The sequence below is a fragment of the Chrysemys picta genome, chromosome 22, assembly GCF_011386835.1.
Source record: "Chrysemys picta bellii isolate R12L10 chromosome 22, ASM1138683v2, whole genome shotgun sequence".
Classification (NCBI taxonomy): Eukaryota; Metazoa; Chordata; order Testudines; family Emydidae; genus Chrysemys; species Chrysemys picta.
This window is the reverse complement of record NC_088812.1, coordinates 12,430,865-12,452,724: the sequence shown is the minus strand read 5'-3', so window position 1 is coordinate 12,452,724 and position 21,860 is coordinate 12,430,865. Positions and strand designations below refer to the sequence as shown.

The window sequence follows — 21,860 nt, the reverse complement described above, 5'->3', positions numbered from 1 at the left end:
CTCTTGCTTGGTCTGCAGACTGGATACACAAAGTACTACTGTTTTCTCTGTGAATGGGATAGTCGTGCAAGAGATTCCTACTACATCAAGAAAGACTGGCCACTCCGACAGTCATTGGAGCCTGGGAGGAAAAGTGTTTAGCATCCACCACTTGTTGAATCAAGGAAGATTTTTTTACCACCCTTATACATCAAGCTGGGTCTGATGAAGAACTTTGTCAAGGCCATTGACAAAACACAAGCAGCTTTCAAGTACCTCTGTGGAAAATTTCCAAGGTTAAGTGAAGCTAAGATAAAGGAAGGTGTCTTTGTTGGTCCTCAGGTTCGTGAACTTCTTCGAGATGATGCATTTGACCATGCACTGCGTGGCAAGGAAAAGACGGCATGGAAAGCCTTCCAGTTAGTGGCAATAAATTTTCTCAGAAACAACAAGGTAGACAACTACAGGTTGTTGGTGGAAAACCTCCTCAAGGCATACAAAAGCCTTGGTTGCAACATGTCACTAAAAATACGTTTTTTGCACTCTCATCTAGATTTTTTTCCACCGAACTGCGGAGCAGTGAGCGACGAGCATGGCGAGCGATTTCACCAGGACATTGCAACAATGGAGAAACGCTATCAGGGCAAATGGAGCCCATCAATGCTTGCAGACTATTGCTGGACAGTGACAAGAGATGCTCCATTTAATGAATACAAGAGTCAAGCCAAGAAGCGCCGAGTAGACACTGAATAGGACTAAACTATGTACATAATAGTTTTTTGCCTTTTGTTTCATAATAAATTTTAAAGTGTTACATAAACAGGACAGGTGAAATATTATCATGTAAAGCAACCATAAACACATTAAAAGACCTAGGTTTACAATTTATGATTAAAACTCTATCTACACAATTCAGCACATCAGAATACATAATAAATAGCACATTTTATCTCTGAAGCAGACGACTTCTCAAAAATTGGAGACCAGTGTTATTTGTCACATCAGTCTGTAGGAGTTAAAATGTGCAAAACCAATATCTATGCTGTCTAATCTGCCTGCTCTACTGTGCAAATGTACACAGGATATATACGGACATGTCCTCTTGAGGCTGAACCAAAGATTCATAGATTCATAGACTCTAGGACTGGAAGGGACCTCGAGAGGTCATCGAATCCAGTTCCCTGCCCGCATGGCAGGACCAAATACTGTCTAGACCATCCCGGATAGACATTTATCTAACCTACTCTTAAATATCTCCAGAGATGGAGATTCCACAACCTCCTAGGCAATTTATTCCAGTGTTTAACTGGATCTTGGGGCCCATGCTAAGACTTTGTGTCTAGATTGAGCTTTGGAGGGATTTTTAGGATTGTTCTATTGCACTGGAATGCTGCCTTGCAGGAAAAACTCTGCTTTGGCTTATAAAAGATTCGCTGACAGATAGCAGCATCCTCTGGGCCAGTGGGCACCTCTTTAAATAGGGGATTAGAAAATGCAAGAAATTGAGTGGTGGAAATAATAATAATAAAATAAATCCATATGGCCATAAAAATCCTCCTTGGAAGCAACAAAGAGAGCTCATTCGGTAACTTGTGTGAGACTTTCCAGTAACATCAGCGCTCCCTTGTGAAGGGGCCAGCGGGTTCTCTCGATAAAAGTTGAGACCATCATCATGATCCATGAAGTCTCTAAGGGCAAATGGGGAGCTAGCGCTTCAAGCTCAGGGCCTATTGCCCTGGGCAGGCATGGGAAACGATGTACTCCCCAGGTGCTTATGTTGTATAAAATGTTCCCTTGGTTTATGTTGGATGATTCACATAGTCCTGTGGCTGACATTAGCCTGCTCCTAGAGAGAGAGAGAGGTGATGTTGCAAACATGGCATTATGGTTTCACTGCAGGGTCAAGTGTAAGATTAAAAAAACTGGGCCTGTTCAGCTTGGAAAAGAGATGACTATGGAGGGGGAGATGATAGCGGTTCGTAAAGTCATGAATGATTTGGAAAAAGTGAATAAAGTGTTGTTTAGTCCTTCACATAACACACAAACCAGGGTCACCCTGTGAAATTAATAGGCAGCAGCTGTAAAACAACTACTTCACACAATGCACAGTCAGCCTGTGGAACTCGTTGCCAGGGGATGTTGTGAATGCCAAAAGTATAATTAGGTTAAAAAAAAATTAAGGAAGATCACGGAGGATAGATTCATCACTGGCTATTAGCCAAGATAGTCTGGGACACAATCTTATGCCCCGGGTGTCCCTAAACCTCCAACTGCCAGAAGCTGGAATGGATGACAGGATGGATCACTCAGAATTGCCCTGTTCTGTTGATTCCCTTTGTAGCATCTGGTACTGGCCACTGTCAGAAGACAGGATACTGGGCTAGGTGGACCACTGGGCTGACCTGATCCGTTCGCTCTTATGAGGGTGCATCCTCTTTATCATGTTCGACCACATTCCTTCATTTCCAAATGAGGAAAAACATGCAGCAGGTGGATTGGTGTGTGTTGGTGGTGATGCTCATCAAAGTGAATTGGGTTCTTCCCTTTTGCTGCTAGTTTCACCAGAGCTGCTGAAGAGTGTTTATGCCATCATTCTGCAGGGAGTCGCCAGCTTCACTTTCTGCAAATTCTCTTCGTGTTGCAAACTTTACGGGGCAGTTTTTTAAACTATTTCCATTGGAGCATTTCATCGGGGAAACATTTTGATTTTAACGTGAGATCTTGTAAATCCTCAATGTTGGGCCTACACTTGGGTTGGTAATAGGGATCCAGAGGCTTTCATCTCTAGGTTCCTAACTGAAATCCAACCCTGGTCTGCTGCTCAGTGGCATGTGTGAAATGAGTTTGGGTTCCATTACCGAGGCCAAAGATTTAATGGGGTCATTAAGGGAGAACTTAGGAAGGGACCCTCCCTCCCTGTCAGGATTGGGGGACACTGACAGGAAGCTTACACTGCCACTGCCCAGGTACTTGTACTGCTTTGGTTAAACAGAGACTCGCTTTCTAAGGCTGCCAATCCAGCACCTTTCATTTACTCCGTTGGGAATATAAAGGCTTCCTCTTTTCCTCCCTACCTCACTCGCTATCGTGGTCGGCTCTTCTTTGACTTGACCTGTTAAGGTGGACGGTTAAAGGCTAAAGACATTTAAAGTGGAGGGGATAGAGTAGTTGCAAAGTTAGGCAGGTGCAAGGTCACGGGTTACCTAGCTTTAGCCATTCATCTCACAAACTCCACAAATTTCACCACTGTAGTCCAGAGAAATAGGGTTCACTTTTCCTTGATTACCATGGAGGAGGGAGAGCTGGTTTTGCATGGGGACCTACTTATCGTAAATGCTCCTCGGAGGTTCTTTTTAGCATCTATTCAATAAATCCCTTCTGGACGGGGCACCTAACCATGCCAGCATGATGATGCCTGCTAACATGTATGTTCAGTTCTGTGCACTAATTCATGTGCACCCCAAAATCATCTTGCAACTACTCTTTTTTCTAGCATCTGGTGTTGTAGCTAAAAGCAGGAAGATTTGGGGGGCGAGGAAAGGAATCTTATCAACTGTTAAAATGATGCTTTTAGGCCTGTCTGGCAAACTAAATCTTCTACCTTCTTTCCACACAGAGCGAAGATGATGAGAAGCTGAAGAAGAGGAAGGAGCGATTTGGCATTGTAACAAGTTCGGCTGGGGCTGGAGCCACAGAGGACACAGAGGTAAAATGCTAAACCTGCAAGCAGAGGGGCACGTGATAAGAAGTTTGGGGGCGAGAGGGCAGCTGAGAACACTTTCCGTGCTGACTTGGTAGGAGAGTTGAATATCCCAGAAGATGGCACTGTAACTCTTTGCACACATGAGATCTTGCTACTCAAGTGGATCTCATCCTACTCGTCCGCATGCAAGTACTTTATATTCGTTTCCTTCAGGTACCCCAATGATGATACCGCAAAGATAAATTCTCTTCTTTACGTTGATGATGAGCATCTGCCTCTTTGGGTTGCATGCATTCTAACCCCCCAGGGGAGCTTGTCAGCCTGGTCTGGAGCAGCCCAAACGACCAGCGCTGGCTAGCCCTGGCTGATTAGTCTTGCAAACTAATACAGATGCCTGCAGAAAATTGGGAGCAACCGTTCTCCTCCAGTTTCCTCCACACTGCTCCCTTTATGCCTTGAGTGGCCTACTGTACTACCTCCCATTCACATCCCTCCTTGTGACTTCCTTTATCCAGGAAGCCCTTGAACTTTAAACTTGCTTCACTCCTTTCATCATAACAGCCATGTAAATTTCACAACATAAAAAGGAAGGAACAAGTAAGGATCAAGAAATTGACCACACCCCTTGCTTTTCTCTCTTCCATCTTTTGATTTGACACCTCTGTCCTGCTGTTGTCTCTTTGGTCTGATTTTTAATTTGTAAGCTCTGCAAGACAGTGCCTCACCATTTTATTTATGGGGGTTTATGCCTTGCTGTGCGGCACCTGGTACCAGAGACCAGGCTAGATGGTCCTGTGGCAGTTCCTACGTTCCTGTTGTCGAGTATCATGAACACTATTGGTGCTGCATAAATAATACTCTCGCATAAATCAGTGAGAGCTGAGCCCCCATCACTGTCCACAGAGGGGTGCTGGATATGGATTTTAATTTTAACAATCAATTGGCAAAGGTTGCGGGAGGGTGAGCTGTTGGGGTCTTAGAAGCTACTTAACCAGATGGCTTCTGGATTCGACATACAAGAAGTGGTTTTTTGTTTGGCTCCGAAGAGTGATCTCAGCAATTCAGGTGGGGTTTGGGGGCTTTTTCTGTTTTGTTTTTGTAGCTTTTTGATAAACGCTTCCCTGGAATGAAATGGTGCACGGCATTCCCAGCCTTCTGCAAGCAGCACTGGAGAACGGGCCCCTGTTCAGTCTGAGCAGAGGGGGTGGCTGGGGGGGAAGGATTCCATGTTTTTCCGCTAGGTCACTTATAGGTTGTGCCTGGAACAAAAAGGTCTTTTGACTAGTATTGTGTGCACTCAAATGCACCTTTCCCCTGGAGATTCTTGGTTCGGGCTTCTGTTGCCCCCTGGCTATTTATCCTGCTAAAAATTAAGATTTATACGCCCCTCGTGTATCAAGTTAAAGGCATATCTGAGAGACGCAATAGAATATTTAATGCAGTTTAGCGTGTCCCTCTCACCTTTTCCATGAATGGAAGAGTGTTAACCCTTTGCCCTTTTAAATTTCCCACCTCCCCATTGCCTGGAAGGGTTTCCAGGCCTCTCAAGTAGGCATTGTTCCCTTTTGTAGCATGTTGCCAGCGAGATGAAGTGACTTCAGCAGCACTGTATCTTGGGCACTGTATGCTTTTGCAACTTGATTTCAAGCTCCGTTTGTTGGACTAAAATCTTCTAGCGCCTTGCCAAGCATAGATACCAAATACTCTCTTCAACTAACCTTGTGATCCCGTATTCAGGCAGGGGCTGGGTCAGTCATGCACTAGGGTCATTTAATAGCATCAAGTGTGGTGTGGTTTTTGTTGTTGTTTTTTTTTTTTTTTTGTTGTTGTTTTTTTTTTTAGTCTTCATCCAAATGTGTGTGGGGTTTGAATTGTGAATGTTTTTGGTTTTGATTTTTCTTTCAATCCCTTTTGCAGGCAAAGAAGAGGAAAAGAGCAGAACGCTTTGGGATTGTCTGATGTCTGTCCATTTTAGGCTTTACCTGTTGGGCGGGGAGCACGCTCACGTGTGTGCGCGCTCTCTCTCTTTCTCTCTCTCTCTCTCCCCCCTTCCCTTCCCCCGCCACACACACAGTAGCACTAGTAAGGAGTGTAGGCTCTCTTCCGCACACAGGACCCAATAGAGAATCCCTGATAGCTGTACAGTTGTGCTGCTTATTTTTTCAATTGTGAAGTTTTAAAAAAATATATATATATATACAGAGTAAAGAGCAAAAATGTTCTTGTTTCTGTGGTTGAAATCCCATTGCCCAGTTCGCCATTCCCCTGCCACTTGTGTAGTTATTTACAGCAGTGCAAAGCAGATGTGTAATGCCACCACATCCAGATTGGAAGTGTTTTACACCCACTGTGCACTGGTGTAAATGCCCACCCAAGGTGCAGGTTTGAACCTAGGTAGTGGGGAAGGAGAACTGGAGTGGCCATTATCATCAGATGTAGGATGAGGAAAGGATAGTGCCATTCAGGGATGAAGTTGGAGGAAGGTTTGCTCTCCCTGCTATGTCTTAGGGAGTTGCACCCTTGGGTTGAGAGACAGGTTATGCCACTTAAAGCAGGAACTTCCTGGAGCCGCCCTTTTATTTAAATGTTGCTGATCTTTATTGTCTCCATTTCTTTGGGCTGCCCTGGGCAAAGAAACCCTCCTCTCCCTCCTTCAGCCCCAGGAAATCACTCTTTAAGTTCAGCAGTATCAGGGCATGCACACCAATAGCCTGGCTAAAAACATTCTTCAGCTCAAGTGCCCCTTGCATCCCTACGTAGGTTCTGCTGTCGATCATCAGCTGCTTCTTGGGTTGCCCCGCCCAGCTCGTGACATCGTGTTTGCTGCCTCGCTGGCCAGGGCAGGGCCTTTCTAATATATTGCACGGGATTGCCAAAAAACATAATCGTCATTCTTGTATCCGATAGGCTTTAAACTTCATGAACCACCCTTATGTGAAAGGGTCTTTCTCCGCTACCTCTGCTCCCGGGGGTGGTCTCGTGGGGAATGGGTTGGAGCAGCAGCTGGTGATTGGCAGAAGATCAAGGCCAAAGCCTTGGAATAAGGAGAGAGGAATCCCAGAACATTTACAAATTAAACCCACTTCACCGGCCTCTAAGGGCTGTTCTGGGGCTTGTGGCATTTAGTACAAATGTTCAGATCTCCTGGAAGGTTAGTGAGATTTCTCTTGCCTTTCAAAAAAATTCTGTTGCTCAGTTTTTATTCCCAGGTTGAATTTTGTGTTGTCCTCATCTAACATCCAGACTAGCTCAGTCAGACTTGTTAATACCTCACCCAGTCTTAAACCAGCCTTCCTGCCTCACCTCTTGCAAAGGGGGACAGCACCAACCTTGTCCTGGGAATACGTGGTTTGAAACCTGTTCTGCATCGGGACTGAAGCGAATTTCCCTCCTGTCACATCCATTTTCCCTGCAACATCATGCTTAGTACAGGAGCGAAACACAGCATGGCTGCAAATGTTATGCACCTTTTGTCTGGTTAGCTTATCAAACGGCACCTTCTGTTTTTAGGAAGCTGTAGGAATCAGTTCTCCATATTAAGTTGTGTAGATGGAGCAAGAGTGTTAGTGAATACCAGAGAGCTGTTGTCCCATGCTTTGCTCTAGGCCTCTGAGGCCAATAGCTGTTGTTAGAGTGATTCGGTAGAGAAGGAAGACGTATGGTGCCTTTCCTCGTCTCCTTAATAGGTTTTTACACACAGGTATTCCTTGTGCGTCTAACATCTTATGTAACTTTTTTACCCTTAAACTTATATCAAGGTCCCCAGAAAAATAGAACAGCTGGGCAGATTTCCCCTTGATTGATCTTTGCTTTTAAATGTCCATTTTGGTTGAAATGTGCCTGTGCTTCAGAGATTTGCATCCAGGGATTCTTGCTTCTGACCATAGCCTCTATTGGAAAGATGTGTTTGCACTGGTCATACGCAGTGGAGAACAGCAGCTGCATGTGTACAGGAGGCTGGGCAAAGGGGCCAGCCTGACTCTTGAAAAGCAATATATTTTTCTGTAAATGTAGAGGTCTTCAAATGGCTTGTGCTCGGCACCACCGATGCACGCAGGCTGATGTCTCAGCTGTATGCCCCAGGTGATTCTAAGCAATATCGGAGGTTGGTTTGCTTGCCCAGCAACTATAGGATTCAGGTTGCATTGTGTGTGGCTTGGGGTGTCAATGGTAGATTGAACTGAAGCCCCCGTCTCCTTCCAGACTTAATGGAATAACCTTATTCTGTTTTTGGTTTTTTTTGTATGTCGGATTTTGTAATATGTATTTTCTATTCCGCTCATGGCTTTTGGCTGGTTATTTGCTTGAAATGTTTTGAAGTGTGCCAGGACAAACACTGCATTTCACTCTTGGTTTCATAATAAAACTGCTTCTTCAAGGCAACACCTGTATCTGCCTATTTGGTGTGTGATGTAACAGTGCTTTTTCCTGTGGTGTCAGGGTTGGGCAGTGCTAGCACAGAGCCAAACATGGCTGAGGTCTGATTCTCTCTGGCGCTGCATCGTGTGGTGTTGTTTACACCCGTGCACGTCAATCCCATGGCCCAAGGAAAACGTCATTTACGTTCATTCTGCCCTGGTTTAAATGACTTCCCACAGTGTACTGTGCCCCTTGCCTTCAAATGAACACAGAGGTCCTGAGCACTTGTAGTCGTGCAAGATCCCATGATGCTTTTTGTTAACCCCTGGCATCCCGGACAAACCCCAGTTCTTAGCCCATTCTGCCTCCCTGAATTCTTCCCTATAGTTTGTTGGATACAGAATTCCTCTTTGCTTCCTGTTGACCTCATTAAACTTTGCAAGCCCTTTGGAGTAGGGACTCTGCTTTTAAATGTCCTGTAAAGCATCTTGCACATGCTGGGTGCTGTGTATATAGTGCCCAGGCCTCCTTTGTTTATTATTTGGTGCTAAGAAGTCAGATGCTCTCAGTTCTAGGATTGCCCTTGGTCTGCTTGGCAAGTGCAAATATCCTTTTGTGTCCTTGGCTGCTTTATTTCTGATCACTTCCTGTACTTCTCCGTATACTACCTGAGTGGTATAAATGATCCGCTGTTTGACAGTACTGCAGGGAGGGCTGCTGGTGGTACTCAAATCCCTAATCCCCCCGGGGGTTAGGTAAGTGGGGTCCCCTTTGTACAGGCTGACGTACGGTAAAGGGACTCACTTACGGTTGTACAGCAGAGTTGGGCGTAGAACCCAGGAGTTCCAATTTCCATGCTTGTGCTCTGACCCCTTGATTACACTCCCCTTTCTGAGGCAGAAACAGAACCCAAGAGTCCTGACTTCAGTCTCCTGTTCTAACTAGTCAATATTTTCTCTTCCCAGAGCTGGGAATAGAAGCCAGATATCCTGTCTTGCCGTCCCGTTGTCTGACCACTGGAACCCAGCCCCTATTGCCTCTAGAAACCACACAAGCACAGCTTGTTCAGTTTCCCTTGGGCATATGGGATCACTACAGATATGGACAGTGCCTCCATTGCATGTTCTCTCTGCCATTCCAAATCCAGTCCTCACGTTCTAGGAGCACTAATGCATATTCTGCCCCCCTCCCTTCCCCCGGCATTCTCTCCCCTGCACCCATCCTCAAATTGATCGCTTCCCTGTGCACTAGTAAAACTACCTGAGTGTCTCTTGCTCCCCCATTTCACCTCCCTCTCCTTGTTCGGGATGAATTTCCTTTGGCCATGGGAGCAATATAGCAACAAACCCAGGTCTCCTCCCTCGCTTCTCCTTTATTGATCACTCTCTCCCTTTGCCTGTGTATAGGCACTTTCTGTATTCCCAGCCCTGGTCCAGCAGCCAGTGCTACAGAGGGCATCGCTGCCTGTCGAGATCTCCCCTCCCCCCTCTCTCCCCTCTGCTTCTTTTTCCCGCTTGGTGGGAGTTTATTTTGTAGAGGACACTACTTCTTTTAAATGCTGGGCTTTTCCCTCCGTGGTGTGGGGGGGAAATCATTCTAATCACACTGGGTTTAAAACACCACCTAATTTATTTTTCCTCTCCGAGCTGGGAGCCGCTCGTGACTAATTTGGGCTGAATAGGTGGAGAAAAAAAGCAGCGGGCACACAATGAGTGGGGGAAAGTGTGGGAAAGCGAGCGAAAGAAAAGGAGGGCCAGGGCTTGCAGCGTGAGAGCTGGTAACGCCGCACAGCGCCCAAATTCAGCATGAAGTCACTTTTCAGAGCAGACGCTTGGGCTGAAAACGCAAGTGGGACTATAGGTCAGGGCGGCGGGAGGAGTGGGGGTGGGAAATGGTTGGGCTCGCACAATGTGAAGGGAAGGAGGAGGTGGGGTGAGAGAAGAGATGGGCACACTGTGTGTGTGTGTGTGTGTGTGTGTGTGTGTGCGTGCCCCTTCACAAAGAAACACAAACACATCTTCCCGTTCGCGCTGTCCCCTTCACCCCAATGGCCTCCTGCCCCTGAGTCGTCTGTGGCTGGGTTGGAAACTGCTTGTGTTTAAATTCAGAAAAATAAGGAAACAAAACCAGAGCCTGAGAGAGAGAGGGGAAGCGGGTTAATACAGAGCAATACACTTTAAGATTTCTTCTGTCCCTTCCTTCCCCTCCCCACAGTTTTAAATATCTTCTAGGCCTGCACTGAAATCTCTTCTGGAGTCGCCTTGAAACTGACTGTAGGTAAACCCCCTTGCTTGAAGTTGTGTTATGTTCAAATTGATTAGGTTACAGGTTATCCTCTTCCCCTGCCCCCAACTGCGTCAAGGCTGGTTAGTTTCACAGCAAGGGCCCATCCTACTCTGTACTGCTCTGTCCTTCTGTGCACCTTAACAGTTGTAGTTCTGACCACGCTCGTCCCCTCCTCCCTGCGTTTGGAGGTGAATGGACTGTTTTTAAAAAATATCTATATCCATCTTGCAAGAACTGGGACTTGGTGAGCTGCTGCTGCGATTGGCTCAATCCCTGGAGTCCCTGGCTAATCCAAGGGGTTCAGGACTAGTTAAACTCTGATTTGCACAGCTTGCTTGGGCCGTGAATCAACTGTGCTTTTCCCCTAGAAATCAGAACTCAGGGAGGCCTGTTGGGTGATCCAGTCCACATTGCCTCCAGAATCCAAGGCCAGGGGTGGATTTTCTATAGAATGAATATCATTTCACTACCCCAAATATTTTTCAGGACAGAAGGAATGTTGCTGAGTAGTTAAATCAGGAAGCCTGGCATCTCTACACCAAGGCTTAGAGCAGGGGCTTCGGTGTCAGGACTCCTGGGTTCTATTCCTATCTTCAGAAGCGGTAATGTCTAGAGCATGGGGGCAGGGGCTGAGAGGCTGGAGTCCTGGCTTCTGTTCCAAGCTCTGTTTCTGGATTGGCTGAGTGGCAGTTGTCAAGACATTTCAGGGGGCCTCTGGGCCCTGTCTGTGGGGAAACTTGGGCTGCATGATGGTTTTGTGAAACACATCGAAAGCGGAAGTGGCTTGACCCAGAGGGAGTTGGTATTGGAGCTGGCAGTAGAACCCAGGCATCCTGGCTCCCCTCCCTTGCAAGAATGGCTCTGGACATTACCTAACTCCATGGTTGCTCCCTCAGTCCTGCCCCTTTCTGAAGTACACATCTCTGTGTTACTCCCTCTCCCCAGCAGCTCTGTTTGCTAGATGCACTCAAGCTGGAAGCTGGAGGGAGGGGCGTGTGCCATGGTTGGCCATGTGATGACCCGTCAGGACGTGCTTTGGGAAGCACATGCTCTGGCAAAGGCCTGAAGAGAAGTGAGTGAGCTGGGCAGTCCTCTCTTTCCCAGATAACTCCTGCAATCAACTCTTCCTCCCCGGCACCTTGCCCCTTAGCTGTCAATCACACTTCTCATTACAGTCCTACTGTATCTGCTCTTGGCACTACTGCACTGGAAGCTTGGTGCCCAGACCTCAGCCAGGCCAGAGCCCCCGTGTGCAGGCTGCTGTATGAACGTGTCATAAATTCAGAGATTACAAGGCCAGGTGCGACCACCATGGTTCTCTAGTCCGACCTCCTTTATAGCACAGGCCAGATAATCTCCCAGTCCCTGCGCTCAGGTAGAAGGGTGGAGTGAGGGGGCTCATCAGAACCTGTTTCTTCTCTTCTGCTGAGCCAGGAGCTCCCAGAGATGAGGGTCAGATGTTAGATGTTCCCTGTTGCTCCTGTGTAGTGTAATTGACTTGTCAGGGGGTCTCAGAAGGGAAGATGTTTTCAATAACTGGGGGATTTCCCCCCCAATCTCATCCCAGGTGCCTTGGAAGAAGAGACTCAGCGGGGAATAGAGTGAGGACCTTTATTCTCTCTCCACAGTTGTGCGTGCCATTCTGCTCCCACCACGCTCATGGCAGCCTCAGGGTGACCTGCCCCTCTGCTTTGTTGTTCCCCAGCCTGCTTGGCCTTTCTCCATCAAGGACCGCTTATCCCAGGTGTGAAGCAAGGTTCAGAAGCACATACGGCGGCAGGTGGAAGTGCCCATATGCATGGATTCCTTTGGCTGCTCTCCAGAGCTTTGGTCCCAGCGCCATGTGCAAAGCCGCAACTTAGCCCCACAGAATGGTAGGCTGAGGTTTATAAAGCCGAGGTTGATAGGGGATGAACAGTCAGGACAGGTTCTGTTCTAACCTTTAGAAGACAGGGATGTCCCTGAGGAGGAGGTGGTGTAGGGCTCTAACCATCGGCTTAGAACTGCTCCCCGGCAGGGTCAGCTCAGCCCTTTGTCCTTCCACGGCGGATACATCGTGTTCTGCGGGGTCTACTGGCTGTGGACTGTGCCCATGAGACCTTGGACAAACAAGGGACATCCCACAGCTGAGTTTAGGCTGGGCTCATTGGATGACAATTGCCCCAAACCATCTGTTGTGCTGTGGACTGACTGCTGCCCTGTACGACCCATGTGTGCTTTATCAGGGGTGGGTTGCAGTGGCTTGTGCCCACCTCTCCAGCGTGATCGCTCTGCCGCTGGTGTTACAGTCCTTGCTTCACAGGCAGCACTGGGGTCTCCTGCTACAGAAAGAACAGGAGTACTTGTGGCACCTTAGAGACTAACAAATTTATTAGAGCATAAGCTTTCGTGGGCTACAGCCCACTTCTTCGGATGCATATAGAATGGAACATATATTGAGGAGATATATATACACACATACAGAGAGCATGAACAGGTGGGAGTTGTCTTACCACCTCTGAGAGGCCAATTAAGTAAGAGGAAAAAAAACTTTTGAAGTGATAATCAAGATAGCCCAATACAGACAGTTTGATAAGAAGTGTGAGAATACTTACAAGGGGAGATAGATTCAATGTTTGTAATGCTCAAACATTCCCAGTCCTTATTATATCCTGAGTTGATTGTGTCTAGTTTGCATATCAATTCCAGCTCAGCAGTCTCTCCTTGGAGTCAGTTTTTGAAGTTTTTCTGTTGTAATATAGCCACCCGCAGGTCTGTCATTGAATGGCCAGAGAGGTTAAAGTGTTCTCCCACTGGTTTTTGAGTATCTCTTCAAGTGACATCATCATAGGACCTAATCACATCAGCCATACCATCAGGGGCTCGTTCACCTGCACATCTACCAATGTGATATATGCCATCATGTGCCAGCAATGCCCCTCTGCCATGTACATTGGCCAAACCGGACAGTCTCTACGCAAAAGAATTAATGGACACAAATCTGACATCAGGAATCCTAATACTCAAAAACCAGTGGGAGAACACTTTAACGTGTCTGGTCATTCAATGACAGACCTGCGGGTGGCTATATTACAACAGAAAAACTTCAAAAACTGACTCCAAGGGGAGACTGCTGAGCTGGAATTGATATGCAAACTAGACACAATCAACTCCGGATTGAATAGAGACTGGGAATGGCTGAGCCATTACAAACATTGAATCTATCTCCCCTTGTAAGTATTCTCGCACTTCTTATCAAACTGTCCGTACTGGGCTAGCTTGATTATCACTTCAAAAGTTTTTTTCTCTTATTTCATTGGCCTCTCAAAGTTGGTAAGACAACTCCCACCTGTTCATGGTGGGTGTGGGTGTGTGGGAGTTGAGGGGATATATATATATATATATATATATATATATATATATATATATATATATATATATATATATATATATATATATATATATATATATATATATATATATCCCCTCAACTCCCACACACCCACACCCACCATGAACAGGTCAGAGGGAGGGGGTGCCATGTCAGAGGGAGGGGGTGCAACCCCATGCCAGCCATGCCATAATGTGGCTCTCCTAACCTTCCCCCTCTGATGCCTAATACGACTGTCCGCATGCAACATTCACAGTAATTATACCAGCAGGCAGGCAGGGAGCTTGGCTGGGATCCACCCATCCTGCTGACTCTGTAGCCGTGTTAGTCTGTATCCGCAAAAAGAACAGGAGGACTTGTGGCACCTTAGAGACTAACACATTTATTAGAGCATAAGCTTTCGTGGGCTACAGCCCACTTCTTCGGATACATATAGAGTGGAACATGAGTGTGTGTGTATATATATATATATATATATATATATATATATATATACACACACTCATGTTCCACTCTATATGTATCCGAAGAAGTGGGCTGTAGCCCACGAAAGCTTATGCTCTAATAAATGTGTTAGTCTCTAAGGTGCCACAAGTCCTCCTGTTCTTTTTGCGGATACAGACTAACACGGCTACAGAGTCAGCAGGATGGGTGGATCCCAGCCAAGCTCCCTGCCTGCCTGCTGGTATAATTACTGTGAATGTTGCATGCGGACAGTCGTATTAGGCATCAGAGGGGGAAGGTTAGGAGAGCCACATTATGGCATGGCTGGCATGGGGTTGCACCCCCTCCCTCTGACATGGCTGTGGGTGGTCACCAGGATGGAGGTAACTGGCTCTGTCCCTGTCCTAATTTGTCTGCCCTGCGTGCCTGCACCCTCTGTCTCTGAATTAGGTCAGCCGAGGGCCGGGGAAAGCAGGTGATGCGGGGCGCAGCTCCCAGCAGCCTCGGGGGAGACGCGACCAGAACAAAAGCAAGCTCTCATTAAACTTTTGACATCGTCCTTCGAAGCAAACCAACCAACCCACCCACCCAGGAATGTTACAAGTGGGCTGACCTACCCTACCCCTCCGCCCAGCCCCATGCACCCCCAGGCGCTCTGGAGGAGTGGAACCCAGAGATCTAGATTCCAGCTCGAACTCCAGCTGCTATCATCCATCTGTCTCCGGGTGTGTAGTAGGTGGCAGCTTGGAGATGGGGGTTCAGTAATATTATAGACCCTTTAATAACAACAGTGCGGGGAGTTACCTGCTGGTATGCAACAGAGCCTGCAGCTGGAGTCCTTGTGTCTGAGCATTCCAGACTTATCTAGCACAGGTACTGATCTGATGCTACTGTAATAGGGGACCAGGTAGGGCAGGGTCTGGCTGTTTTTCCAGGTGTCTGTATCTGTGGTCCCATGGGGTTATGGTCCATTACAGGGGCTCTCAGGTGCTACCACAGCACAGCTAACGAGTATCTCAGAGATTATTTACCCCCCATCACAGTGTCTCTAAGTACCTCTCAGCTTTTAATGTATTGATTCTCAATGCCTCTGTGAGGCCGGACAGGGCTGTTATTCCCATTGTACAGGTGGGGAAACTAAGTGATTTGGCCTAGGTCACCCAGGAAGTCTGGGGCAGAGTCAGGAACTGAACCTAGGGCTCTCAAGACCCCTGTACAGGGGGGAAGGGGGAGCAGCGCCAGAGTGTGGGAAGTCACTTTCCTGACTCTCCATGCTCCAGCCACAACCCTATTCCCCTTTCACTTTCCCATTTTCCTCTGAAAGTGACTGGTCTGAGAATGTACAGCAGTGGGGTGAGTCTGTTGGGGACCTAGGCACCCTCCTGCCCTCTGGCTTCCCCGAGACCTTGGCTGGCCTCAGCACCTCTGAAAAGTAGCTGCTCGCACCTTTCAAAAACTCAACTGCAGCTGTGACTGTAGCGCTTCTGGGAAGGCTGGAGTGACAGCCCTAGGGGGGCGTTTCATGTTTCTCCCCAGCTTGGTAGCTGTCAGACAAGGCTGGGAGCATCCAGTCTCTGCTTCCTCTTCAATCTTTGTTTTATCTTCAGAGGCCGGACAGGAGGGGCAGCTAGTGCCAACTGCAGTGCGCTGGGGGCTGGTTTGTGGTATGGATGCACCTGTCTAGAAAGAACTCAACTGAGCCCATCAATGTGTTTCACACCAGGCAACCGCAGGCTCTTGGGTGGTCACAGCTCAAAGAAGACTCGAATCCTAGAGACTCGAATCCTATCCAGGCAGAATGAGAATAGGGGCCAGGAAAGAGAGGGCCAGAGACAGCCAGAGCAAGGTACCCCGTAGCCCAGGGCTGATAGTGAGACACGTGCACTCCTTGCAGATCCAGCTCGGCCCTTGGCCTTGTCTTAAAGAAGTGGCTGGTTACAGCAAGGTGGCTCCGTGGGGGGAGATTTTGGATTAAACGGACGCAGAATTGTCCCAGAGGGGTGAATGGGCCAGAAATGCAGGAACTGATGCAAGGGAGAGTAGGGATGGAAAATGGGGAGAGTAACATCGTGGGAGAGGCAAGGAGCCGTGGTAAGATGGTGGGTACATCACACTGGGCGAAGGTATAGAGAGGACCCCAGTGCTAGGTGGGTGAGGGCTAATTAGCTAATGGGGCTAGTACCCAGGCCAGCCCATGCAAGGAGCTCATGGGTTGGTATCAGGAAGTCCACGACTGGTCTGTCCCATAGTGTTTGCTCTGAGGTCCCTACAGGCTGGTCCATGCTTGAGCCAAGCTGCTCACAGCCCCACAAATGTTCCCCTTTGGAGTCCTTCCCCCTTGTCCCGCCAGCGATGCTAGCAAATCCCTCTGCCGTTCCGTTCCATTCCCTCCCCCAGCCTGGTGGCACACGCGCTCACTGGTCTATAGGCCAAGGACCCAGCCAGCCTCAGGTTGGTTTAATGTCGGGGTGTGTGTGTGTGCGTGCCCCCCCCCCCCCCCTTGGTCTCCCACTCCCTCTGCTCACAGCTCTAATTAGCTGTGACATTCTCAGCATACCTGCCAGCTCCTAATGAGGGCTCCATAAAAGCTGCGGTGATCTGGTTTCCTCCGGCACTTCGGGCCAGTTGTAAATCTCAGCTTTACAAGTTTGAGCTGCGCGAGGAGGAAGCAGCCGTCCGTGTGAAGCCGGGAGTGGGGGCGTGATCACCGTGTGTATGCGGGAGGATGTCTCTGTCATCCACCAGGGCATTTGGCGTCCTAGCAGAGGTATCGAACCGCACTGCTCTATATACTGCATGAGGCCTGGTATGCTGTGTGGACCCTTCCTAGACCCATGCCTCGGTGGGTCTCGGTGTTCAACGGCTAGAACGCTGCTCAGGCCCTGACTCGGACCGTTACAGTGACTGCAGCCCATCAGTGTCACTTGGCTTTGCCAACGAGCAGCTGCCTTGGCCACATCACCCGCCACGCTGCCCCTCTTGTCGACAGCTTTGCTTCGGCTCCGTTGCCCTGGGCTAGCGCCTGTTCAGCTGGAGATCCTGAAGCAGTCGGCCAGCAGTTATTAAAGCTCCCGGCCCCACCCCATGTTAGGTGTACGAGAGGGCTGTGTGTAGCAGGGACTGAGGCCTGGAGAGACCGGCTTGCCCAGTCACATGGCAGAGCCGGGGCCTGATGCAGGGGCTCCTGATTTTTAGCCTGCTGTTCTGTCCACTGAACCATGCTGCCTACTGCAGGGAGAGCCCCTGTGTCCTACATTTTCGCAAGTGATTCTGGGAGCCCAACCTGTGGCTTCTTCGAAGAGCTCAGTTTTCACTGGGTGGGTGCCAGGCACTGTCCTGCAATGGGGCCCTGTTGAGCTTTCCTCAGATGGGGTACCTAGAATCACTGCTGGCTTTGGAAAAGTTAGACCCCTTGCATTACCCAACCTGGGACTGCCCAGAACCAAGTTAGACAAGCTGCTCTCCCTCCCGGAGCCCCACATGGAAGGCCAGAGCCCTGCCTGCCTTAATTAGCATAACCCTGCCCCTGGGGAGGGGGTTTCTATTTGGGGCCTGTCCTCCCATTTTTTCCTTCCAGCCCCAAGGAAAGCGTGAGTGAGCAGCTGGCAGCCAGTGAGTTTTAGCCAAAAGACGGGATAGGGAACCACCAAACAGGTGCGGCCAAGGCAAGGTGCCTGCTGGATAGCTGTGGGCCTGGATGCCCTTTGGTTGCTGTAGCCTGGGGCCAGGGTGAATGTCACATGCACTCCTGCCAGCCTGCCTATTTCTCTGGGGCTGGGGCAGGAGAGGGGCATTCAGGCTCCATGACTCACTCAGCCCTTGGCCCCTATGCTGAGGTGGCCCAGGAGGGAATGGTGGTTTTCAGGAGGAGCTGGGCTGAGACCCACCAAATTCATTTCACGCAGAGGCCACCTGCCGCCCTTTGGCTGGGAGTAGCGGACGGTTCCTGCTGACCCAGTTGGCCAAAGGCTCTGCGTTGTGGTTTTGGGGAGCTGCTTTTCCCCTGCGGTTAGTAGCCAGCAGGAGCCCCCAAAACATCTCCAGCCTCTTCAGAACATGTGGGATTCTTTAACTTCCCTGGGGGAGGGCCAGAATGCTCTAACCCTTTCTGCCCTGGCGGAGTGCTGCCTCCCACCCCGACCAAGCCGTGCGCGCTTTCTCCTCTCCGTTTCTCCGCTGCCCCCTCTGCTTCCAAAGAAAAGGGCTGGAGCTTTTTGCACGACAGACCAAGCATAGTTGGCAGTGGCTGGAGTCTGTGGGCTGAGGGGGGCTATGCAGGTTCCACTCCTTGCACAGGGGTTCCCAAAGTGTGGGATGTATCAGTGAGGACTAGCTGGGGGGGGTGGTGCATGGAAGGTGTACAAAGGAAGACCCTTAATAACCCACAGCGTGTGCAGGGGGCATGGTTGGCTTCATGCCAGCTCTTGCCCATTTGTCTGCATTAGCCAGGCTTGGGCGAGGGGGAAGGATATCCCTTGTCCATCTCTGGAGAGCCCCTCTGCTGGGGGCGCTGCTGGAGCTACGGCTCGCCTTCCTTGCCTGTGCTCAGGGAGAGCTGACGTTCAATGAGAGCCGAGCCAGCAAGTCTACCCCTGGGGGCCAACGTAGAGAGCAGTTTAACCAAGGTGCCAAGCCCACTCCTGGCACCATTTACCCCCTGCAGAATCAGCGCGGCCAGAACCCGCGGGGCCCTGCTATTCCACCCCGGCCTGGCGTCCGTCCCCTAGACTGCTCTGCTCTGCACGCATCCTGAGGGGCTGGGTGCCATCTGTGCAGGGCTGGATTGCTGCTGGGCGGGTCTGAGAGTAATCCTGGGCAAAGCCAACTGAGTCCAGTATTACTGATGTCATCTGGCTGTGGCACTTATCTGCCCCCATGTGAAGGGAGGCGGTGCTGGCATCTCGGTTGTACAGATGGGGTACTGAGGCACAGCATCTAAGGGCTTGTCTGCGTGCGAAAGTCGCACTGGTTTAACTCCTGTCAGTCAGTCGTGTTGCCCACGTAGCAATACCAGTATAGCCCCTTGTGTGGATGCTGCTAGAGGGGTTCTCAGGTGGGTGTGGCTGGCAGCCCCACCGCTCCGAGGTACCTTTATAACTGCAGCCACGCTGGGGACAGTGTTGCCACTTTAACGAGAACAAGGGAGTCAAAGCTGTACAATTTTGCATGTGTAGAAAAGGCCTTAAACAGGTGCCGAGCCCTGCAAGGATGCTCTTGCATCGCTGTAAGCGCTTCTGCTTTTGGTCTGGTTTAACCCCGCTCCTAAGGAATTTAAGCTAAACTGAAGCCAGCAAGTCTGCCCAGGGGGTTGCCGCAGTTGATATTCACACCTCAGAGTAAAGTGGTGCCACTTGTTCCTCTCGGCTGCCCAAGGTCACACAGGAAGGCTGGGAAGGAGCAAGAAGCGGAGCCCCTGACTCTTGAGTGCCAGGCTAACACCCATCCTGATGGTCCTTGCTGGATGGAGGCACCTTTCGTCTGCATCTGAAGGAGCAGTTTTGCCAGCGGGCTGCCTTTTTGCGGAGCTGGGTGCATTTCTGTCTTTGCATCATTGTTAAAATGACAAAGAGAAACAGCTCCAGAGGGTTTTAAAAAGGAGAGCGAGCGTGACTGTGTTTGGTCTGACTGGCATATGAAAGCAAGAACCTCCTGCAGCTACGGAAAATCATTCAGGGCATGGGCTGGATTTTCTTCTCCCAGCAGCTCCTCCACCCGCGTGGTGGACTGGTTTTATGGTTAGCATCAGGGAGTGTGGGAAAAAAGGAGAAACATTAGGAAACCTATTTTCGGAGCCAGTCAAAACTCAGGTCATTGAATCCAACCAAAAGCTCTCGAGGGAGGAGAAGGCCACAGGAGAGCTGAAGGGATTGGATGTGCCAACACATGTGGGTTTGGAAGGCTCTGAGGATGTGTAAACTCAGCTGCAAACCTCAGAAACTTTCCAGAGCCCACTATGGAGGGAGGTGCAGGCCAAGGGCCCGATCGTGTAGGCTGTTCCCCACAGAGCCCTGGGGATCAGCTCACACAGACCAAGTCACTGGACCATGGCTGAAGTGCCTGTTTGGGCCAAGGTGACGCTGGATGCCCTTGCCTTGCCCCCAGGATATTTACAAGCCTGTTTCCTTTTTTGCTAAATCAGGAATGATTTATGATGTGCTGGCCCATCTAGTCTATAATACGTCTCGTTCCAAAGAATCCCACAGGCCTTCGCTAGCCAGGAATAACTTGCCTGTATCAAGCCTCCCAAGTAAAGATCTCAAAGCATGTTGCAAACAGGAATTAAACTCCCCAACGCCCCCAGAGAGTAAAGACAGATAAGGAAACTGAGACTTAGAAAGGTGAAATGACTGACCCAAAGTCATACAGGGAACAGAACCCAGGCGTCCTGATCCCTAGGACCTGCCCCCCTCCTCTAATCCATTAGACCCAACTTACCTCCCAGAGCTGGCACTGGAACCCAGGTGTTTATGGCTAGGCAGAGCAAGAGAGAGAGATACCATCAACCAAATGGGAAATCAATCGAGCTCAGAGAATTTCTAAAATGTACCAGTTGCAATCTGGGGAACAGAACTGCTGAGCTCTATTCCTTGCATGAGTCTCTTTCTTAAGACAATCAAAGAAAAATCACCAAAGGAAAATGCATTTGCCAGCAGATCTTTTTTCCTTTTTCCTTTTTTCCTTTTTGTTTTGTTTGGCTATATCATTTTTATTGTACAAAAAAAGTCTAAAAAAAGAAAGAAAGAAAGAAATTGGGACAGAAGCAACGGTTATAATATATACAAATGACTAAAGCTTAGTTTATACAACATGGAAGAGAAATAAGTCATTGAATTTTTTCCCCCTTTCCTGTAGCTTTTTCTAGAATGGTTTATGAAAGAGAAGCTGTAAATCCCTCCTGTTCTGCCCCATCTCATCATAAATGTGAGCTTCCTCCGGTTTGTTATTTCTTACATTTTCAGGTACCAGAGCTTTCTGTTGTTCTTTAGTTGATTGCGTCCGTGTGAAATTTGCCCCCTTGGTGAGAATTTTAAACAGGAATGTTTGCTGGGGGGAAGGAATTTGTTTCCTAGAGGGACGTTTTAACCTGGACCACATGATATATAAGAAACCATACTGGTTTTTCCCAGAGGCTGTTAAATCCACCTCCAGCAGTGGATTCAGCTTGGAGAGTAGTTCCAGTGTTGCCTTCAGCTCAGGGACACTCAGCAGGGTCTGTTTGGTGGAGAAGTGAAACACACTAAAGCTTTTTAAACTTCCAAGTCAACTGAACAGCAGCTGAGGAGATGGCTGCTGGGAGCAGTGGGCTCTCTGGTTTAAGACTAATTTCTGTTGGACCATCTGGGAGGTGAGGGAGTGGTGGCATTTCCGTTTAAATATGTTCTACAAAAAGACCCGTCACCCAACATGCGTGTTCTCAGCGTTGTATGTGGCTGTAGCATGCCTGCTGCCTGTGGATTTCAAAATGCCTCGTGCAGTAATGAAGCCTCACAAAACCCTTATGAGGTAGGTATTCTCTTTGTTCTACTGAGGAGGAACACAAACCTTTGCTCAAGGTCAGGAATCCTGATTCCCAGCTTTAACCACTAGACCCAGCTCCCTTCCCACGCTGGCTTCGTAAAACTATTTCAAAAATCAAGGTTGCTCCTTAACACACAGCAACTACTTCCCTGCCTTTCTGGAAGGGCTGCGGAGTTCTTCAGAAGCAGTGGGCAGCTGGGC

The 21,860-nt window shown here is 49.0% G+C and overlaps 1 protein-coding gene across 4 annotated transcripts in view; it reads left to right on the top strand.

Annotated features, from left to right (window-relative positions):
• SARNP (SAP domain containing ribonucleoprotein) overlaps positions 1 to 8,065 on the top strand; it is a 49,672-nt gene extending 41,607 nt beyond the window's left edge. For all 4 annotated transcript variants that reach the window (XM_065575884.1, XM_005311060.5, XM_042847044.2 and 1 more), the window contains 2 exons: positions 3,596 to 3,685; positions 5,600 to 8,065. In XM_065575884.1, the coding sequence (XP_065431956.1) occupies positions 3,596 to 3,685; positions 5,600 to 5,641 (132 nt within the window). In that variant the 3' untranslated portion in view covers positions 5,642 to 8,065. The remainder of the gene's footprint in view (positions 1 to 3,595; positions 3,686 to 5,599) is intronic.
• The last annotated feature ends 13,795 nt before the right edge of the window (positions 8,066 to 21,860 follow it).